This window comes from Somniosus microcephalus, chromosome 6, assembly GCF_052327205.1.
Source record: "Somniosus microcephalus isolate GS21.2 chromosome 6, FLI_Smic_1.0, whole genome shotgun sequence".
Lineage (NCBI taxonomy): Eukaryota > Metazoa > Chordata > Chondrichthyes > Squaliformes > Somniosidae > Somniosus > Somniosus microcephalus.
In genome coordinates, this window is record NC_140992.1 from 14,006,652 (window position 1) to 14,027,740 (window position 21,089).

At 45.6% G+C, this 21,089-nt stretch overlaps 1 protein-coding gene across 2 annotated transcripts in view; it reads right to left on the reverse strand.

Moving 5' to 3' along the window:
• Nucleotides 1-21,089, reverse strand: part of LOC147115487 (neprilysin-like) — a 261,620-nt gene that overhangs the window by 226,902 nt on the left and 13,629 nt on the right. For both annotated transcript variants that reach the window (XM_085989748.1, XM_085989747.1), the window contains exons 3-4: nt 13,006-13,041; nt 4,383-4,544 (exon numbers count right to left, since the gene is read on the reverse strand). In XM_085989748.1, coding sequence (XP_085845874.1) covers nt 4,383-4,544; nt 13,006-13,041 — 198 coding nt within the window. The remainder of the gene's footprint in view (nt 1-4,382; nt 4,545-13,005; nt 13,042-21,089) is intronic.

Here is a 21,089-nt window from a genome sequence, read left to right on the forward strand (position 1 = left end):
ATGAGAGTAAGCTTGCACGGAACATAAAAACTGACTGTAAAAGCTTTTATAGATATGTGAAGAGAAAAAGATTGGTGAAGTCAAGCGTAGGTCCCTTGCAGTCAGAATCAGGAGAATTTATAATGGGGAACAAAGAAATGGCAGACCAACTAAATACATATTTTGGTTCTGTCTTCACAAAGGAGGACACAAATAACCTCCCAGAGATGCCGGGGAACATAGGGTCTGATGAAAGGGTGGAACTGAAAGAAATCAGTATTTGTAGGGAAATGGTGTTAGGAAAATTGATGGGACTGAAGGCCGATAAATCCCCAGGGCCTGATAATCTACATCCTAGGGTACTTAAGGAAGTGGCCCTAGAAATAGTAGATGCATTGCTGTTCATCTTCCAGAACTCGATAGATTCTGGAACAGTACCCATGGATTGGAGGGTAGCTAATGTTACCCCACTATTCAAAAAAGGTGGTAGAGAAAAAGCGGGGATTATAGACCAGTAAGACTGACATCGGTAGTGGGGAAAATGCTAGAGTCCATTATAAAAGATGTAATAGCAGAGCACTTGGAAAGCAGTGACAGGATTGGACAAAGTCAACATGGATTTGCAAAAGGTAAATCGTTCTTGACTAATCTACTGGAATTTTTTGAGGATGTAACTGGTAAAATAGATAAGGGAGAACCAGTGGATGTGCTGCATTTGGGCTTTCAGAAGGCTTTCGATAAGGTGCCGCATAAGAGATTAGCGTGCAAAATTAAGGCACATGGGATTGGGGGCAAGGTATTGACTTGGATAGAGAACTGGTTGGTGGATAGAAAGCAAAGAGTTGGAATAAACGGGTCAATTTCCGAGTGGCAGGCAGTGACTAGTGGGGTACCGCAAGGATCAGTCCTAGGACCCCAGCTGTTCACAATATATATTAATGATGATCTGGATGAGGGAATTGGATGTAATATCTCCAAATTTGCAGACGACACAAAGCTGGGTGGGAGGGTATGCTGTGAGGAGGATGTCGTGAAACTCCAGTACGATTTGGACAGATTGGGTGCTTGGGCAGAAACATGGCAAATGCACTATAATGTGGATAAATGTGAGGTTATCCACTTTGGTGGCAAAAACAGGAAGGCAGATTATTATTTGAATGGCAATAGATTAGGAGAAGGGGAAGTGTAAAGAGACCTGGGTGTTCTTGTGCACCAGTCGCTGAAGGTAAGCATGCAGGTGCAGCAGGTGGTTAAGAAGGCAAATGGTATGTTGGCCTTCGTAGCAAGAGGGTTCGAGTACAAGAACAAGGATGTCTTGCTGCAGTTGTACAGGGCCTTGGTGAGACCGCACCTTGAGTATTGTGTGCAGTTTTGGTCGCCTTATCTGAGGAAGGACGTTCTTGCCATGGAAGGAGTGCAGCGAAGATTCACCAGGCTGATACCTGGGATGGCAGGAATGACGTATGAGGAGAGATTGTGTCGATTGGGCTTATACTCACTGGAGTTTAGAAGATTGAGAGGGGATCGCATCGAAACCTATAAAATTCTGTCAGGCCTGGACAGACTAGATGTAGGAAGGATGTTTCCGATGGCCGGGGGGTCCAGAACCAGGGGTCATAATCTAAGGATAAGAGGTAAGCCATTTAGGACTGAGATGAGGAGGAATTTCTTCACCCAGAGAGTGGTGAACCTGTGGAATTCTCTGCCACAGAGGGCGGTGGAGGCTAGTTCATTAAATATATTCAAGAAGGAGTTGGATATATTTCTTAAGGCTAAAGGGATCAAGGGATATGGGGAGAAGGCAGGGACAGGGTACTGAATTTGGATGATCAGCCATGATCTCATTGAATGGCGGAGCAGGCTGGATGGGCCGAATGGCCTACTCCTGCTCCTATCTTCTATGTTTCTATGTAATGAAAATCCAGCCCTATGCTTTTGGAGAAGTTTGTAGTCAGCAAGATGATGAACCTTGGGGTGGGGGAGGGGGGATGGGGGGTTGCGAAATTGGTGTTGGGCGTTAGCACAAAACAGGTGATAGTGAATCGGCGGCCTGCTTTATAATCCCACTGTTTTCCATTGTGGAAAAGAAAATCAGGCGGGGTGTAAATGGGCTAGCGACTCGCTGTCGCCCGTTTTAAGCTAACGCCCATACGACCACCTCTTAGGTCTGGCAATTTGAACAATTTTCCCATTTCAGGCACTCGGGCAACAAGCACGCCCCAGTCAAGTATAGCATAGTTACAAATAAAATAAAACTCCCTCTACTTTACTCCAACAACATGCCTCAACTTTAACCTCAGAAAAACTGCTGTGGTCGTGTGACGTGTATCCACTTCCCACACCAGCCATCCTCTAGGACAGAGATTACAAAGATAGAGCCAGCTCATGAATGGTTTGGTTCTGTGAGCCCATTGCCATAGGAGCTGGATTGAGTCTGGTCAACCTCATTTCACATTGGACCCTCACACTTTACCAACAGACTAAGGAGATTTTAATCCCATCGGCCTGACCTGGAGTTTAGCTGGAAAAGACACTGTCTTATCCACAATCACTTTTCCCCGCCTTCCCCCACACAAATTTGTCATTTGTTAATGGGACTAAAAATGTCTTTCATTATTTTTCTTAAAAGATGAAATCATTCAATGCATTAACTACGGCAATATCACATAGTCATAGGGGGGAAAATTCAGTTGTTTTGCACCTCCTGTTAGCGCTTTAAGAGGGCGCTAATGGGGCGCAAAGCAACTGGCGCGCAAGTGCGGCGATGTTTGCGCCGCTCACGAAATTCACTAGACATTTTGCAGTGGCGCTAAACACTACCGCCACAATCTCCTGTGCCGGCAGATCGTGATGTCAGTCGAGCGTGCAACGCCCCAGTAGCGCCCCAGACTGGATGTTGAATGGCGCCCCCTGCCTTACCACCTGCCACTAGCAACGACAGGTTGAGGGGAGCGTTTTGCACTCAGGAAGGGACTGGGGGAGCACTATTTAAAGGCGACCGCTTCCTGCCTTTTTCTGTTTGTGACATTTTTGCACCACGCATTCTGAGAGAGAGCGAGAGACTTCTGGAGAGATTCAACACTGTGTGAAGGAGTTTTGGGTACTGAGCAGCACTTTGCAGGTTCATTTTGATTTGCCCTTCCTTGTAGCGATTTAGAAGAGACTGTGGGGGCTGCACTCTGAGCTCTTTCCCTGAGCCTCTCCATTGTTCTTTCCAGCAGATTTGATATACAGTTCTCTCCAGGTCGAGATTCAAGTCTGCAATGAGCAGGATGTGGATGGAGAGCAAGATCGACCCTCCCCTTTAAGAACTGGCCGGTGCCATTGTGTCTGTGTTCCATTGCTGACTGACATCACAAGAGCTTCGCTAGCGCTCTGAGGTAACGCCTCGCTCCTCGGCATTTGCGCCTTAAGACAGGTGTGTAGCGCCTGATTTAACGCTCCAATCACCTCCAGGGGCGATAAAAGCCAAGTTTGCAGTCGGAGGCGATAATTAGCGCCAGGGGCTAATCTTTGTGCCCATGCGATAATTACGCCCCAAATGGGGCGATACTGAATTTCTCCCCCATAGAGTCATAACGGCACAGAAGGAGGCCATTCAGCCCATCGAGTCCATGCCGGCTCTCTGTAGAGCAATCCAGTCAGTTCCATTCCCCCGCTCTATCCCCATAGCCCTGCAAGTTTATTTCCCTCAAGTGTCTATCCAGTCTCCCCTTGAAAACACTGAGTGTCTCCGCTTCCACCACTTCCATCGGCAGCGAGTTCCAGGTCCTCACCACTCGCTGCGTAAAAAAGTTTTCCCTCACATCCCCCTATATCTCTTGCTCAAAACCTTAAATCTGTGTCCCCAAGTCGTTGTACCATCAACTAGTGGGAGCAGCCTTTCCCCGTCTAGCCTATCCAAACTCGTCATAATCTTGTACACCTCTATCAAATCACCCCTCAACCTCCTTTGTTCTAATGAAAACAAATCCAGCTTCTCCAACCTGTCCTTGTAGCTAAGATCCCCCATCCCCGGAACCATTCTGGTAAATCTCCTCTGCACCCTCTCAAGGGCCTTCACCTCCTTCCTAAAGTGTGGTGACCAGAACTGGACGCAATACTCCAGTTGTGGCCTAACCAGTGCTTTATAAAGGTTCAGCATCACTTCTCTATTTATGAAGTCCAAGATCCCAAATGCTTTGCTAACCACTCTCTCAATATGTCCTGCCACCTTCAGGGACGTATGCACATTAACTCCCAGGTCCCTCTGTCTCTGCACACTCTTTAAAACTGTGCCATTATGTGTACATGTGAGGGCTCCAGGTGGCAGATGCATATTCCACAATATGGCCTGAGAAAATTGTTTAACACAGTTCAACACTTCCAATCTTATTCTTAGGTCTATAAGAACATGGACTGACCTTTCAAGATGACTTCCAATTCATCCCTGAGAATGTCAAAGGTACTGTATCGGGAGCTGGTCTCGGGGATGATGTGCTTCTTCAACCATCCTCCACAGGCATACTGGTAAAAATTCTTACAAGGGTCCGCAACTTGGTCCATATTCCCAATGATACGGGCGGCTGAGAGGGGAAGGGAAGAAAGGTTAAAATGAACGATCAATTTTCCGTGAAGACTGAACAGTGTATAAAGCACGTTAGGCTAAGGATTCCTTTAGACACAATGGGCTGGATTTTGTCAATGGGGACGTGATGGAGGCGGGACTCCCACTTTTTGGGTTGTAGTCCTGTCTCCATCGATTTGTGGCCAACCCACGCAATTTTCCCTTGATTGACCTTGTTGAGTCCGCCCAGCGGGCTCAGCAGGCCTATTAAGGGACACCCGGTTACAGGTGACGTCAGGGATTGACATTTCATTTGTCAAGAGCTTTTGACAGATGAAATATCAGCGTTTGACAGATCTGTGAAGCTGTCAAACACTGACAGTCTGACTTCTAACTTGAGTCCTTCTCCACAGACTCAGTTAGAGATCGCTCCAGACCAGAAAGCAGAATGCTGCAACTTTTGACAGCTCGCGGCCATTCTGCTTTCTGTGCCGGTGAGATGACGGACTCCGAAGACCTGAAGGAAGGAAGTAAGTAAAGGTAAGTAAAACTTATTTAAACACTTTACACACACCAAACACACTTACCTCTGCACTCATGCACTCACCTGAACATCTCGACCCCTCCAAGCACTTGAGCCCGACGGTTCACCTCGCTAACTTGGCGTGGTTTGGAGCCATCGGGCAGCCCACACTTCAGGGCTAAAAATAGGGATTAGGCCAAAAACTGCCTGTTAACTACCTGTTAACAGGCAGTTAATTGGCACTAATCTCCTTCCTGCCTTGGGGAGGCGGCTCCCAGCACAGGTCAGGTACCCGCCTCCTGGGAAACGGGAATGGTGGCGGGTTGGTGGCGGGACGGGTTCGTGCCCCCCGATTCTGCAATTTTCCTCCCACTCCCGCCTCCAAACCCGCCTCCACGGGGCTTGGAAATTCGAGCCCGATGTGTTGCAATGTCATTAATGATTTATTTTAGAACATATGCACGATATTGCTAGATGTACCAAATGCCTTTAGGAACTATGGAACAGGAGGAGGCCATTCAGCCCCTCGAGCCTGTTCTTCCATTGAATTAGATCATGGTAGATCTGTATCTGAACTCTATCTACCTGCCATGTTTCCATAACCCTGAAAAACCGTCTCTAACAAAATCTAATTTTTGAAATTTTCAATTGACCTAACCTCAACACCTTAATGTCACTACAAACAGAAGTCAGGGGAAAACATACCCCATGTGTTTAGCTAATTCTATCCAACCAATAACTGAACTCAATGGTACCCAGAGGAAGCAATGTGACTAATTTGAGCACAGGCTGAGACTCCAGTGCAGTACTGAGGGAGCGCTACACTGTTGGAGGTGCCGTCTTTAGGATGAGAGGATAAATCGCGGCCTTATCTGCCTTCTCAGGTGGACGTAAAAAATCCCATGCCACTATTTCAAAGAATAGCTGGGGAGTTCTCCCCGGTGTCCTGGCCAATATCTATCACTCAACCAACATCACTAAAACAGATTATGTGCACAAATTGGCTGCCGTATTTCCTACATTACAACAGTGACTAAACTTCAAAAAGTACTTCATTGGCTGTAAAGTATTTGGGGCGTCCTGACATCATGAAAGACGCTTGAATACAAGAGGTTAGAAGTCATGCTACAGCTATACAAAGCCCTGGTTAAATCACACCTGGAGTACTGTGTTCAGTTGTGGGCACCACACCTTAGGAAGGATATATTGACCTTGGAGGGAGTGCAGCGTCGATTTACGAGAGGAGGGATTACACAAACTAGAGTTGTATTTCCTGGAATTTAGAAGGTTATGGAGTGATTTGATCATAGTCTTCAAGATATTAAGGGAAACTGATAGGGTAGATAGAGAGAAACTATTTCCGCTGGTTAGGGAGTCTAGAACTAGGGGACATAGCATAAAAGTTAGAGCAGGGCCTTTCAGGAGTAAAGTTAGGAAACACTTCTACAAGTTAAGGGTGGTAGAAGTTTGGAACTCTCTTCCGCAAATGGCAATTGATGCTAGGTCAATTGTTAATTTTAAATCTGAGATTGATCGATTTCTGTTAACCAAAGGTATTAAGGGATATGGGACAAAGGTGGGTATATGGAGTTAGGTCACAGATCGGCCATGATCTCATTGAATGGCGGAACAGGCTCGAGGGGCTCAATGGCCTCCTCCTGTTCCTATGTTTCTTCCTACGTTCCTATAAATGTGAGTTCTTTCTGTTTGGGGATTACAGTGCCTTATTTCTCACACATGTGAAGCATAAACTCATTTTGTGTTCCAGTGTCAGCATAGGTCAACATCTGGCTTTGGTCAAACATAACCTAACCGGTTATATTTTCGTCCATTTGTTTCTCAGACCTAGGCCATTGCACATTCTTCAATCAGTAGGTATTATAGATACACATGAATAGGTTGAAATTGTGACATGGTTTTTAAGTGTCCCTACAAAATTCCTCTTCCTGCTATTTTAGCACAGGCGAGGCCCGACCACAGCGGCTGGACCTGGGGGAGAGCAGCGACCGGCGGCAGTTAAAAGCGGCGGCAGTGAGGCGAGGCCCGACCACAGCGGCTGGACCTGGTGGATAGCAGTGACCGGCGGCAGTTAAAAGCGGTGGCAGCGACGCGAGGCTTACCAATTCAGCAGTGGGGGAGAGAGGTAAAAAGTAATCAAAGTGTGATGTCACCAGGAAGCAGGTAAGTGATTGGTTGGTGAGTATTTCTCTCTCTTTTCTGGGGTCTCTGTGGTGTAGCGGGGACTTCTGCCATACAAGCACCCTAGAGTATATCTTTAATTGGTGGTATTGAATTAATTTAAATTAATTAAAGGGTAAGTCATGTCAGGACAGCCCAGCCCCGTGTTATGCTCCACCTGTGCTATGTGGGAATTCAGGGACACTGCCGGTGTCCCTGATGACCATATGTGCTGGAAATGTATCCAGTTGCAGCTTCTAGCAGACCGCATTGAGGCGCTGGAGCTGCGGATGGATGAGTTTTGGAGCATTCACGATGCTGAGAGGGTCGTGGATAACACGTTTAGTGAGTTGGTCACACCGCAGGTAAGGGCTGCACAGGCAGAAGGGAAATGGGTGACCATCAGGTGGAGCAGTAGAAGCAGGCAGGTAGTGCAGGGGACCCCTGTGGCCATCCCCCTCTCAAACAGGTATACCGATTTGGATACTATTGAGGGGGATGACTTACCAGGGGAAGGCAGCAGCAGCCAACTTCCTGGCACCGGGGGGTGCTTCTGCTGCTCAGGAAGGGAGGAAATAGAGTGGGAGAGCAATAGTGGTAGGGGATTCTATCGTAAGGGGAACAAATAGGCATTTCTGTGGCCGTAGACATGACTCCAGGATGGTTTGTTGCCTACCTGGTGCCAGGGTCAAGGATGTCACTGAACGGCTGCAGGGCATTCTGAAGGGGGAGGGTGAACAGTCAGAGGTCGTGGTTCACATTGGGACCAATGACATGGGTAGGAAGAGGGATGAATTTAGGGAGCTAGGTAGCAGATTAAAGAGCAGGACCTCAAAGGTTGTAATCTCTGGATTACTCCCATTGCCACGTGCTAGTGAGTATAGGAATAGGAGGATAGAGCAGATGAATGTGTGGCTAAAGAGTTGGTGCAGGAGGGAGGGCTTTAGTTTCCTGGATCACTGGGTCTGCTTCTGGGGAAGGTGGGACTTGTACAAGTCGGACGGGTTGCACCTGAACCAGAACGGGACAAATATCCTTGCGGGGAGGTTTGCTAGCACTGTTGGGGGGTGGTTTAAACTAACTTGGCAGGGGGATGGGATACAGAGTGGAGCTATAATAGGGGGTGATGTACAGCCAAATATAGAGGAAAAAACAAGTCAGCTTGGAAGGCAGAGCAAATATGTAACGGCACAAGGGAGTAGGGCAAGGCTGGATGGCATTTATTTTAATGCAAGGAGTCTTGCGAATAAGGTGGATGAACTGAAGGTGTTGATGACCACATGGGAGTATGATATTGTTGCTATCACGGAGACATGGTTGAGGGAGGGGCAAGACTGGCAGTTCAATATTCCGGGGTATAGAATCTTCAGACGAGACGGGGGGGGTGGTAAAAGAGGAGGGGGTGTCGCAATATTAATTAAGGAGTCAATTACTGCTGTAAGGAGGGATGACATATTAACAGGTTCCTCTAATGAGGCCATATGGGTAGAACTTAAAAACAAAAAGGGGGCAAGCACTTTGCTGGGAGTGTACTATAGGCCCCCAAACAGTCAGGGGGAGATAGAGGAACAAATATGTAGGCAAATCTCAGAGAAATGTGCAAATAATAGGGTAATAATAGTGGGGGATTTCAACTTCCCCAATATTAACTGGGATAGTCAGAGTGTGAAAGGCTTAGAGGGTGTAGAATTCTTAAAGTGCATCCAGGAGAGCTTTTTGAGCCAGCATGTAGAAAGTCTTACAAGAGAGGGGGCGGTACTGGACCTAATTCTAGGGAATGTGGCCGGGTAAGTGGTAGAAGTGTTAGTAGGTGAGCACTTTGCTGACAGTGACCATAATTCAGTGAGATTTAAGGTAGTCATGGAAAAGGACAGAGATGGACCGGAAATAAAGGTTCTAAATTGGGGGAAGGACGATTTTAATATGATAAGGCAGGATCTGGCCAAAGTGGACTGGGATCAGCTACTTGTAGGAAAATCCACATCGGAGCAATGGGAGTCTTTCAGAAAGGAAATTGAGAGAGTACAACGGCAACATGTTCCCGTAAAGGTCAAGGGTGGGACCAACAAGCCCAGGGAACCTTGGATGTCAAGGGATATACGAGAATGGATTAGGAAAAAAAGGGGGGCTTTTGGCAGATACAAAGGACTAAAGACAGAGGACGCCCTAGAGGAGTATAAAAAGTGCAGGGGGATACTTAAAAAAGAAATTAGGAGAGCGAGGAGGGGGCCACGAAATAACACTGGCGAGCAAAATAAAGGAAAATCCTAAGGTGTTTTATAAGTATATTACGGGTAAGAGGATAACAAGGAAAGAGTAGGGCCCATTAGGGACCAAAGTGGCAATCTGTGTGTGGAGCCAGAAGATGTAGGTGGGGTTTTAAATGAATTTTTTGCATCTGTGTTCACTATGGAGAAGGACGATGTAGACATAGAAATTGGGCAGGGGGACTGTGATATACTTGAACATATTAGCATCGAGAGAGAGGAGGTACTAGCGGTTTTAGCAGACTTAAATGTGGATAAATCCCCAGGCCCAGGCGAGATGTATCCCAGGCTGCTGTGTGAGGCAAAGGGGGAGATTGCAGGGACTCTGACACAAATTTTCAGAAACTCTCTGGCCACAGGGGATGTGCCAGAGGACTGGAGAACAGCTAATGTAGTACAATTATTCAAGAAGGGTAGTAGGGATAAACCAGGGAATTACAGGCCAGTGAGCCTAACATCAGTGGTAGGGAAATTATTGGAAAAAATTCTGAGGGACAGAATTAGTCTCCACTTGGAGAGGCAAGGATTAATCAGGGATAGTCAGCATGGCTTTGTCAAGGGAAGATCATGTCTGACCAATTTGATTGAATTTTTCGAGGCGGTGACTAGGTGTGTGGATGAGGGTCGTGCAGTGGATGTGGTATACATGGATTTCAGTAAGGTTTTCGATAAAGTCCTGCATAGGAGACTGGTCAAGAAGGTAAGAGCCCATGGGATCCAGGGTGCCTTGGCACATTGGATCCAAAACTGGCTTAGTGGCAGAAGGCAGAGGGTGATGGTTGAAGGTTGTTTTTGTGACTGGAAGCCTGTGTCCAGTGGGGTACCGCAGGGATCGGTGCTGGGTCCCTTGCTGTTTGTGGTCTACATTAATGATTTGGATGTGAATGTAAAACATATGATCAGTAAGTTCGCAGATGACACGAAAATTGGTGGGGTGGTAAATAGCGAGGAGGGTAGCCTCAGTCTGCAGGACGATATAGGTGGGTTGGTCAGATGGGCGGAACAGTGGCAAATGGAATTTAACCCTGAAAAGTGTGAGGTGATGCATTTTGGAGGGACTAACAAGGCAAGGGAATACACAATGAATGGTAAGACCCTAGGAAAGACAGAGGATCAGAGGGACCTTGGTGTGCATGTACATAGATCCCTGAAGGCAGCAGAACAGGTGGATAAGGTGGTTAAAAAGGCATATGGGATACTTGCCTTCATTAGCCGAGGCAAAGAATATAAGAGCAAGGAGGTTATGATGGAGCTGTACAAAACGCTGGAATATTGTGTGCAGTTCTGGTTGCCACACTATAGGAAGGATGTGATTGCTTTGGAGAGGGTGCAGAGGAGATTCACCAGGCTGGAGCGCTTCCGCTATGAAGAAAGACTGGACAGGCTGGGGTTGTTTTCCTTGGAGCAGAGAAGGCTGAGGGGGGTCCTGATTGAGGTGTACAAAATTATGAGGGGCATAGATAGGGTAGATAGAAAGGAACATTTTCCCTTAGTAGAGGGGTCAATAACAAGGGGGCATAGATTCAAGGTAAGGGGTAGGAGGTTTAGAGGGGATTTGAGGAAGAACTTTTTCACCCAGAGGGTGGTTGGAATCTGGAACTCACTGCCTGAAAGGGTGGTAGAGGCAGGAACCCTCACAACATTCAAGAAGCATTTGGATGAGCACTTGAAATGCCATAGCATACAACGCTGTGGACCAAATGCTGGAAAATGGGATTAGATTAGACAGGGCTTGATGGCCGGCGCGGACGCGATGGGCCGAAGAGCCTCTTTCTGTGCTGTATAACTCTATGACTCTATGGCCTAGAAATTCAGTTCGGCCCCGCCAGCTCGCTTGCGCCCAGAAGTTACCGCTGGGCGCGGAGCCACTCGCGCCCGTCGGATATTCAGTTTCAGCGCCCCAATTCGAAGACGGCCGCTGTTCAAGGGTGTGGCCGGCCCCGCTTGGGCCGCTGAAACTGAATTTCGGCGCGCTAGTTGCCGCAGCGCCACCCGCTGCGGAGCGGCAGGCTGCGGTACTGCAGGCCTTCCTCCCTCTCTTAAGGGGGAGGTGCCTGCAACAGCGAGATCGACGCTCGCTAGTGCCGGCAAATTAGCCCGGCACCACGGAGAAGTGCCGGGCTCCCGGAAAACAGCCGGCAATGCAGCAGGGGGGGGGGGTTGGTGGAGGAGGTCGGGGAAGGAGGTGCGGGCAGGCGGCCGCCGAAAAAGCGTCCGGCCGCACCTCCACCTTAACTCGCCCCACTAAGGCTGCAGTACGGCCCCAGTCTCTGAACGTTGTTTGCGGCCGCTACGGAAGAGGCGGCCGCTACTCAATATGGCGGTCGGGCTGGTATCGGGGCGGTAGCGGGGCACTGCGCACACCGATGACATCATCGGCGGCGGCGCAGCGCTACTGGCTAACGCCGCCATTACCACAGCGCTGAATATCGGCGCAACCTCATCAAGTGGCGCAAAAGCCCTCTTGGGCGATAACTGGGCGCAAAGCCTACTGAATTTCTAGCCCAGAGACTCTATGACACTAACTAATCTATTTTAAATAGATTAATTTCTTCATTAAAAGTAATTTCATATGAATGTATTAATTTGCAGGTTATTAAGGTCACACAGCATGATGTTAACCCAGAAATGTGCTAGATTTGCTGAAAATGGTGATCAAATGCATTTAAGACCTAAGGCCATTGAAGTAGATTTTCCTTATAAAATTACTGTTAGGCCATTTAGGAGTGCAATTAGGAAGCACTTTTACACACAAATGGTAGTGGAAATCTGGAACTCTCTTCCCCCAAAGGGCTGTGGATATTGGGGGTCAATTGGAGCTTTTAACACTGAGAGCGATGCATTTGTGTTAGGTAAGGCCATCAAGGGACATAGAACAAAGGCGGTTAAATGGCGTTGAGGTACAGAGCGCCCGTAATCTAATTGAATGGTGGAACAGGGTCAAGGGGCTGAATGGCCTCCTCCTGCTTATCCAACCAGTCCTCGCAATTTAACCCTTTAAGCCCCGGTGGTGAATCTGCCAGGGGGACAACTGTGGGTAGGCAGCAGAGGGGAAAACACAATGGTGAGGCGTTGTAAGAAGAAAGAAGAAAGATCTTGCATTTATACAGGGCCTTTCACGACATCAGGACGTCCCAAAGCGTTTTACATCCAATTAAGTTTTTGAAGTGTAGTCACTGTTGTAATGTAGGAATATCTATGACATATTTAGTTTTGACTGACAACTGGCAAGACCCGTCAATGGTGTATTAATGTACTTTGAATTGTTTACATATAAAAGGGACTTTCTCCTAACATTTATAAACAGTGGATATCATTGTTTAGATTAGACGATATCACTGTGTCATAAAGTTTGTTTGAGAAGGAGAATGACACTGTTCTTTTGGGTTATTTGCTTCCAGTTAACTTGGGATTTTACACGGTGTTTAACAACATGCTGTACAAAATCTTTAGAGGTGGGCTGACAGGGCATATTAATAACACTTTACTCTTTCTTTTAGAAGTGTGCTTACCTGCTGATACACATGATGGTGTAGTACATGTTGAATCTGTGGAGAAACAGAAGGAAAACAATCATGAGTGGTCCCATAGTCCAGCAGCACTGTAATTAATTAGACGGCATAATCTCCGCGATCTGCACTCCAATTATCCACCATCATTTTCATAGGGCAAATCCTTGCCTGAGATGTTGTCCCCAAGGCACAGCCTCCCTATAGGACAGAAGTCAACCTCATAGGCCTAGATTACTCCAATTTATTAAATTCAACTTATGTCATTTGTATTATTCGTAGCTTCATTCCTATACCTAAGGTACTAATGTACCACACATGTAGAAGAGAAGTCTCCTTTCTCTTTTCTTTGCCTCCTTAAACTTGAGCTCATCCTAAACTCTGCTGCCCGTATCCTAACTTGCACCAAATCCTGTTCACCCGCCATGCCTGTGCTCGCTGACCTGCATTGGCTCCCCGTCCCGCAACGCCTCAATTTTAAAATTCTTATCCTTATTTGCAAGTCCCTCCGTGGACTCACCCCTCCCTGTCTTTGTAACCTCCTCCAGCCCTACAACCCTACCGAGATCTCTGGGCTCTTCCAATTCTGGGCTCTTGCGCATCCACCATTGGCGGCCGTGCCTCCAGCTGCCTCGGCCCTAAACTCTGGAATTCTGCCCTAAATCTCTTCGCCTCTCTACCTCTCTCGCCTCCTTTAAGACCCTTCTAAAAACCTACCTCTTTGACCAAAGCTTTTGGTCACCTGTCCTAATATCTCCTTGTGTGGCTCGGTATCAAATTTTGTTTGATAACCGCTCCGGTGAAGCGCCTTGGTACGTTTTACTGTGTTAAAAGTGCTATATAAATGCAAGTTGTTGTTGACAATCCAACAATGTCCATTAGCCATGGGGGGAGACCCTCTCCATGATGATGGTAAATGGAGGTGCCACGGTAAATTGCAATCAGGAATTTCAACCACAAAAATATTCAGCAGCACCCAGCGTCAAGTATCCAGTAGAAATATTAGTCCAACATTTATTTTAGGCTGCATATAGTGGCACCACAAGTCCTGGCCAGGATGGAGATGATTGGGTAATTCCCCCGTCAATCAGGCCTGCTGTAAGTGACAGGGATTGAGTTGTAACTCCTGCCAACCTTCAGCTCATTGGCTGACACACTGGTGTTGATACTCACCTGGTTATTTTATTATTAAAGCAGCTCCCCCTTGTTCAGTTTTGGAGCTTGTGAATGGGAGAGCTGGGGGAAATAGACTTCCAGTCAAGACGCAGTACAGTTCAGATGCTGGGGGGAGGCAGGGTATATTTTCTCACTGGAACCATTCCTGTATGAATACTTAACGTGCCTTGTACAAAATTCCTCAACGCACTTATTTAAAGCTGTTGTTTATTTCACACGAGTAATTTAATTCTCTTACCAGTCTGCTAATTTGTACCAGTCAATTGTGAGACAGCGAGACAACGAAGGACATACATCTTCACGCATGTGCTCAACCTCCACCCATGGGGACCAATGGTGCAGCCTTTACGCACGGACATCTGTACATGTGCTCATGTGTTCTCATTCGGGCATGGCACAACTAATCAAACTCCAAGCAACAACAACAACAAGGTGCATTTATATAGCACCTTTCACGTAGAAAACTGTCCCCAAGATGCTTCACAGGAGCGTTATTAAACACAATTAGACACTGAGCCACATCAGGAGATATTAGGACAGCAGAAGTAGGTTTTAATGAGCATCTTAAAGGAGGAGAGGGAGGGAGCGAGGTGGAGGGAGGGAACTCCACAGCTTAGGACCGAGGCAGCTGAAGGCATGGCCGCCAATGGTGGAGTGATTAAAATTAGGGGATGCGCAAGAGGTCAAAATTGAAGGAGCGCAGAGATCTTGGAGGGCTGTAGGGCTGGAAGAAATATAGAAACATAGAAAAATAGGAGCAGGAGTAGGCCATTCGGCCCTTCGAGCCTGCTCTGCCATTCAATATGATGATGGCCGATCCTGTATCTCAATACCATATTCCCGCTCTCTCCCCATACCCCTTGATGCCTTTTGTGTCTAGAAATCTATCTACCTCCTTCATAAATATATTCAGTGACTTGGCCTCCACAGCCTTCTGTGGTAGAGAATTCCACAGGTTCACCACCCTCTGAGTGAAGAAATTTCTCCTCATCTCAGTCCTAAATGTCCTACCCCATATCCTGAGACTGTGACCCCTCGTTCTAGACCCCGCAGCCAGGGGAAGCATCCTGTCTGCATCCACTCTGTCTAGCCCTGTCAGAATTTTATACCTTTCAATGAGATCCCCTCTCATTCTTCTAAACTCTAGTGAATACAGGCCTAGTTGACCCAATCTCTCCTCATACGACAGTCCTGCCATCCCAGCAATCAGTCTGGTGAACCTTTGCTGCACTCCCTCTATGGCAAGTATATCCTTTCTTAGGTAAGGAGACCAAAACTGCACACAGTACTCCAGGTGTGGTCTCACCAAGGCCCTGTACAACTGTAGTAAACATCCTTGCTCCTGTACTCAAATCCTCTTGCAATGAATGCCAACATACCATTTGCCTTCCTAACTGCTTGCTGCACCTGCATGTTTGCTTTCAGTGACTGGTGTACAAGGACACCCAGGTCCCTTTGTACATCAGCATTTCCCAATCTAGCACCATTTAAATAATACCCTACCTTTCTGTTTTTCCTACCGAAGTGGATAACTTCACATTTATCCACGTTATACTGCATCTGCCATGTATTTGCCCACTCACTCAACTTGTCTAAATTGCCTTGAAACCTCTTTGCATCCTCCTCACAACTCACAATCCCACCTAGTTTCATGTCATCAGCAAACTTGGAAATATTACATTTGGTTCCCTCATCCAAATCATTGATATATATTGTGAATAGCTGGGGCCCAAGCACTGATCCCTGCGGTACCCCACTAGTCACCGCCTGCCACCCAAAAAAAGATCCATTTATTCCCACTCTCTGTTTCCTGTCTGTTAACCAATTTTCAATCCATGCCAGTATATTACCCCCAATCCCATGTGCTTTAATTTTGCACACTAATCTCTTATGTGGGACTTTAACAAAGGCCTTCTGAAAATCCAAATATACCACATCCACTGGTTCTCCCTTATCTAGTCTACCAGTTACACCCTCAAAAAACTCCAGTAGGTTTGTCAAACATGATTTTCCTTTCATAAATCCATGATGACTTTGTCTAATCCCACTGATATTTTCTAAGTGTCCTGTTATCACATCCTTTATAATAGACTCTAGCATTTCTCTCTCACTCCTTTTTTAAATAGTGGGGTTACATTTGCCACCCTCCAATCTGCAGGAACTGTTCCATAATCTAGAGAATTTTGGAAGATGACAACCAATGCATCCACTATTTCCATGGCTACCTCTTTTGGTACTCTGGGATGCAGATTATCAGGCCCTGGGGATTTATCAGCTTTTAGTCCCATTAATTTCTCCAGCACTATTTTTTTACTAATACTAATTTCCTTTAATTCCTCCTTCTCACTAGACCCTTGGTTCCCTCGCATTTCTGGGAGGTTATTTGTGTCCTCTTCTGTGAAGACAGAACCAAAGTATTTGTTTAATTGCTCAGCCATTTCCTTGTTCCCCATTATAAATTCTCCCGTTTCTGACTGTAAGGGACCTACATTTGTCTTCACTAATCTTTTTCTTTTTACATACTTATAGAAGCTTTTACAATCCCCTTTTATGTTCCTTGCAAGTTTACTCTCATACTCTATTTTTCCCTCTTAATCAATCTCTTGGTCCTTTTTTGCTGAACTCTAAACTGCTCCCAATCCTCAGGCTTACTACTTTTTCTGGCAACTTTATATGACTCCTCTTTGGATCTAATACTATCCTTAATTTCTTTTGTTAGCCATGGTTGGGCTGCTTTTCCTTGTGTTTTTGCGCCAGAAAGGAATGTATAACTGTTGCAATTCATGCATTTGTTCCTTAAATGTTAGCCTTGCCTATCCACCATCATGCCTTTTAATGAAGCTCCCCAATCTATCATAGCCAACTCACTCCTCATACCTTCGTAGTTTCCCTTGTTTAGATTTAGGACCCTAGTTTCGGATTGGACTTCTTCACTTTCCATTTTAATGAAGAATTCTATCATGTTATGGTCACTCTTCCCTAAAGGACCCTGCACAACAAGATTATTAATTAACCCCTTCTCATTGCACAATACCCAATCTAGGATAGTCTGTTCCCTAGTTGGCTCCTCAATGTACTGGTCTAAAAAACCATCTCAGACATACTCCAGGAATTCATCCTCCATAGTATTATTGCTAATTTGGTTTGGCCAGTCTATATGTAGAGTAAAGTCACCCATGATTACTGTGGTACCCTTGTTACATGCATCTCTAATTTCTTGTTTGATGCCGTCCCCTACATTACCACTACTGTTTGGAGGCCTATAGACAACTTCCACCAATGTTTTCTGCCCCTTGGTGCTTCTTAGCTCCACCCAGACTGATTCTACATCTTGATTTTCTGAGTCAATATCCTTTCTCACTATTGCTCTGATTTCATCCTTTACTAACAACACCACCCCACCTCCTTTTCCTTTTCACCTGTCCTTCCTCAATATCGAATATCCTTGGATATTCAGCTCCCAGCCTTGGTCACCCTGCAGCCATGTCTCCATAACCACAATTATATTGTATCCATTTACATCTATTTATGCTGTTAATTCATCTACCTTATTATGAATGCTTCATGCATTCAGATACAGTGGGGTTGATTTTCCTGGAGCCATCAGGCGGGGTTTCAGGCATGCGGGGGGGGGGGGGGGAGTCCCGAATTGGGGGGTCCCGACACCATCCTGCCCAAAACCCCGCCCCACGCAAGTTTCAGGGGTGGCGGGTACCCGCCCCACACTGGGACCCGCCGAACCCAGGCGGGAAGGGATTAGTGCCAATTAACTTCCTGTTAACAGGTAGTTAACAGGCAGCTTTTAGCCTAATCCCTATTTTGAGGGGTTTCGTGTGGCATTCCCGATGGCTCCAAACCACGCCAGGTTAGAGCAGGCGGGCCGTCGGGTTGAAGGAGTTGGAGGGGTCGCAATGTCAGTTTTCAGGTGAGTGATGGGTGCATGAGTGCTAAGGTAAGTGTGTTTGGTGTGTCTAAAGTGTGTAAAGAAGTTTAAATTACCTGTACTTACCTTTACAGCCTTTCTTCCTGTAGGCGTCGGGAGCCCATCACTCAGCCGGCACTTAAAGCTGAATGGCTGCGATCTGTGAAAAGTGACAGCCTTTAGCTTTCAGTGCTGCTGAGAGTTCTAACTGAGTCTGTGCAGAAGGACTCAGGCTAGAACTCAAACTGTCAGTGTTTCACAGCTTCAAACAGCTGTGAAACACTGATATTTCATCTGTCAAGAACTCTTGCCTGTTGCCGGGTGGCCCTTAATTGGCCTGCTGAGCCTGCTGGGCGGGCTCAACAAGGTCAATCAAGGGGAAATCATGCAGATTGGCCGGATGTCGATGTAGGCGGGTCTAAAACCCGAAAGTTGTAGTCCCGCCTTCTTCCCAACAGCTTCAGGAAAATCGACCCCAGTGTCTTTAGGTTTGTCTTTTTAACATTTTTAGACATCTTAACATTTTTTTGCACTATGGCTCTATTTGTCTTATTACCACACAGAGGCATACATGAAGCTCCACATATGAGTATGAGCACATTGATAGGCCATTCATGGGCAATTTAAGGAGAAGTGTGTGGACCAATAATTAGGAAGATAGGAATGTACAGGACTGGAAATGACATATGGCCAATTACAGGATCCATGAGTTATCCTATCACATGAAACCTCTTGTACCTTCCTATCAAATTTTCACCAGGTATATATCAAACTCTTTCTTGAAATAACTAACACAAAATGCCCCCGCTGCCTTTCTTGGCATTCCATTGCATACTCTGTGACGTAAGAAAACTACTAGGCCCTTGGTCTGAGTATTAAACAAGGCTTTAATCAACTGTTTTTCAACATGGAGATCTAGTTGTGTCCTTCACTAGTTCCTGTTAAAGAATGTCCTGAGCAAGCTGGGCCCATGCCCGAGTATTTATACTCTCCCTGGACAGCGCCACCAGCAGGCCACCCAGTATCATTTCATAAGTAATTTCCACTTGAATGACAAGCTTCATGTCACTCTGTTAGTAAAATATTGGACTTGGAGGGAGTGCAGCGCAGATATGCCAGAATGATACTGGGCATCAGAGGGTTAAATTATGAGGACAGGTTGCATAAACTTGGTTTGTATTCCTTTGTGAATAGGTGATCTGATCAAGATGTTTAATATGATAGAGGGATCCGACAGAGCAGATGCGGAGAAACTACTTCCTCTGGTTGGGGAATCAAGAACAAGGGGACACAATCTTAAAATTAGAGCCAGGCCATTCAGGAGTGAAATCAGGGGGCACTTTTTCACACAAAGGGTAGAAGAAATTTGGAACTCTCTCCTCCAAAAGGCTGTGGCTGATTTGACAATTGGAGCTTTAAAGAGTCAGATAGATTGATTTTTGTTAGGTAGAATTGTGACAGAATAAGCCATATTCCAAGCGATACACCATCCTATGAAGAGATTTCTGATGTTATTAATACATGATATACTGGGTTTAAAAATCTAAAGCCTCGGCGACACAAGCTATGTCAAAGCAGGCTTCTGAGATGGAATGGTTTGATAACACAAGCTGTAAAAACCACACAGGCTTTTGAAATGGGAATTGATTGTTAATGCTAAAACAATGGCCCTGTTGAAATAGCAGTTTGGCGCTTCCAGAAGGTCGGGAGTTTGGGAGAAACACAATGGAATGACCTAAGTAAAGTGTTATAAACTAACACATTGTACAGGAACATTAAACATTAAAAGAGGCATGTGCCTTTGAAAAGATGATGTCAAGTAAAAGAAACACCTGCTAGTCAAATCGTTTTTTTGTTAAACTTGGAAGACAGGAGACATAATTCTTAATACTACCATTGAGATAGCTAGAAAACAAGCAAACACCCTAGTTGAAGTGTTTTTAATTTATATGTTGTAAATATGATACCAACAGAACACTTTGAAGATGTGACTTCAATAGATGCACCAAGCTATTACATTGTGTTTGTATTGAACATGGAATAATTAGTAGACACGACATCTGCTTTCAAACAGCTAAGGTGATATTAAGAATTGAATGGAAGACCTTCGATAAGAATGACATCAAAGAGATAAATCTGTTGTAGCCATTTTTGATAAGTTTTTGGAACACCTAAAGGTAGAGACATAATTATGCATGCAGCAGCTAAATTGACAGTAAGAATAGAAAGAATTCAACAGAGAGAATGAATAAAGATAATTAGCTTACATCAGCAGAAAACTTCAAAGTATAAACCACTAAAAAAAGGTATAAAATAGAGCTTTTTCAGATAGAAAGTCAGAAGTCACTGGAAACGGGCAAGCAATTCTTGGCTTCAGAACCACTCTGTAACCCTACAACTCTGAGTCTCGGGTAATCAAGGTATTTGATTTTGGTGGATATACTGGATTAGAATTAAGAATAAGAAATGTAAAAATGTACGAAGTTAAAGATTTGAGAATAAGGATCTCTGAGGATAAGAAATGTAAGCTATTTGTTTTTGAACTGTTAGTGTTGCGAGTGACTCAAAAGCTGTTAACTGTATGTCGGCTCTTAAATAAATCTATATATTTTTAGAATTGTCTCAAGTAGTATTTCTGTATCAATCTTGTGAACTCAATTTCTGTACACTCTTTTGTAAGGAGTTGCAGAATTCTGGGGGGTATTCTGGACCCTCATAATATCTGGAAGGTTACAGTCTAGTTAAACTTATTAAAAGTGCTATCCGGAGGACGGTAACATCTTCACGTCATTCCTTTCCTTTAGGGAGAGATAATCTGAACCTTTAGACCCAATTAAGCATCTTATAGAATTCGGCTATCTTTAACTTTAGTTGAAGGTGAACATCTGGGGAATACGCCTGATCTGGGGTAGCCTGAAAAGGGCTAGGACTAGTAATTATCCCTTCAGAATATCAAGGGATATGGAGCAAAGGTGGGGAAATGGAGTCA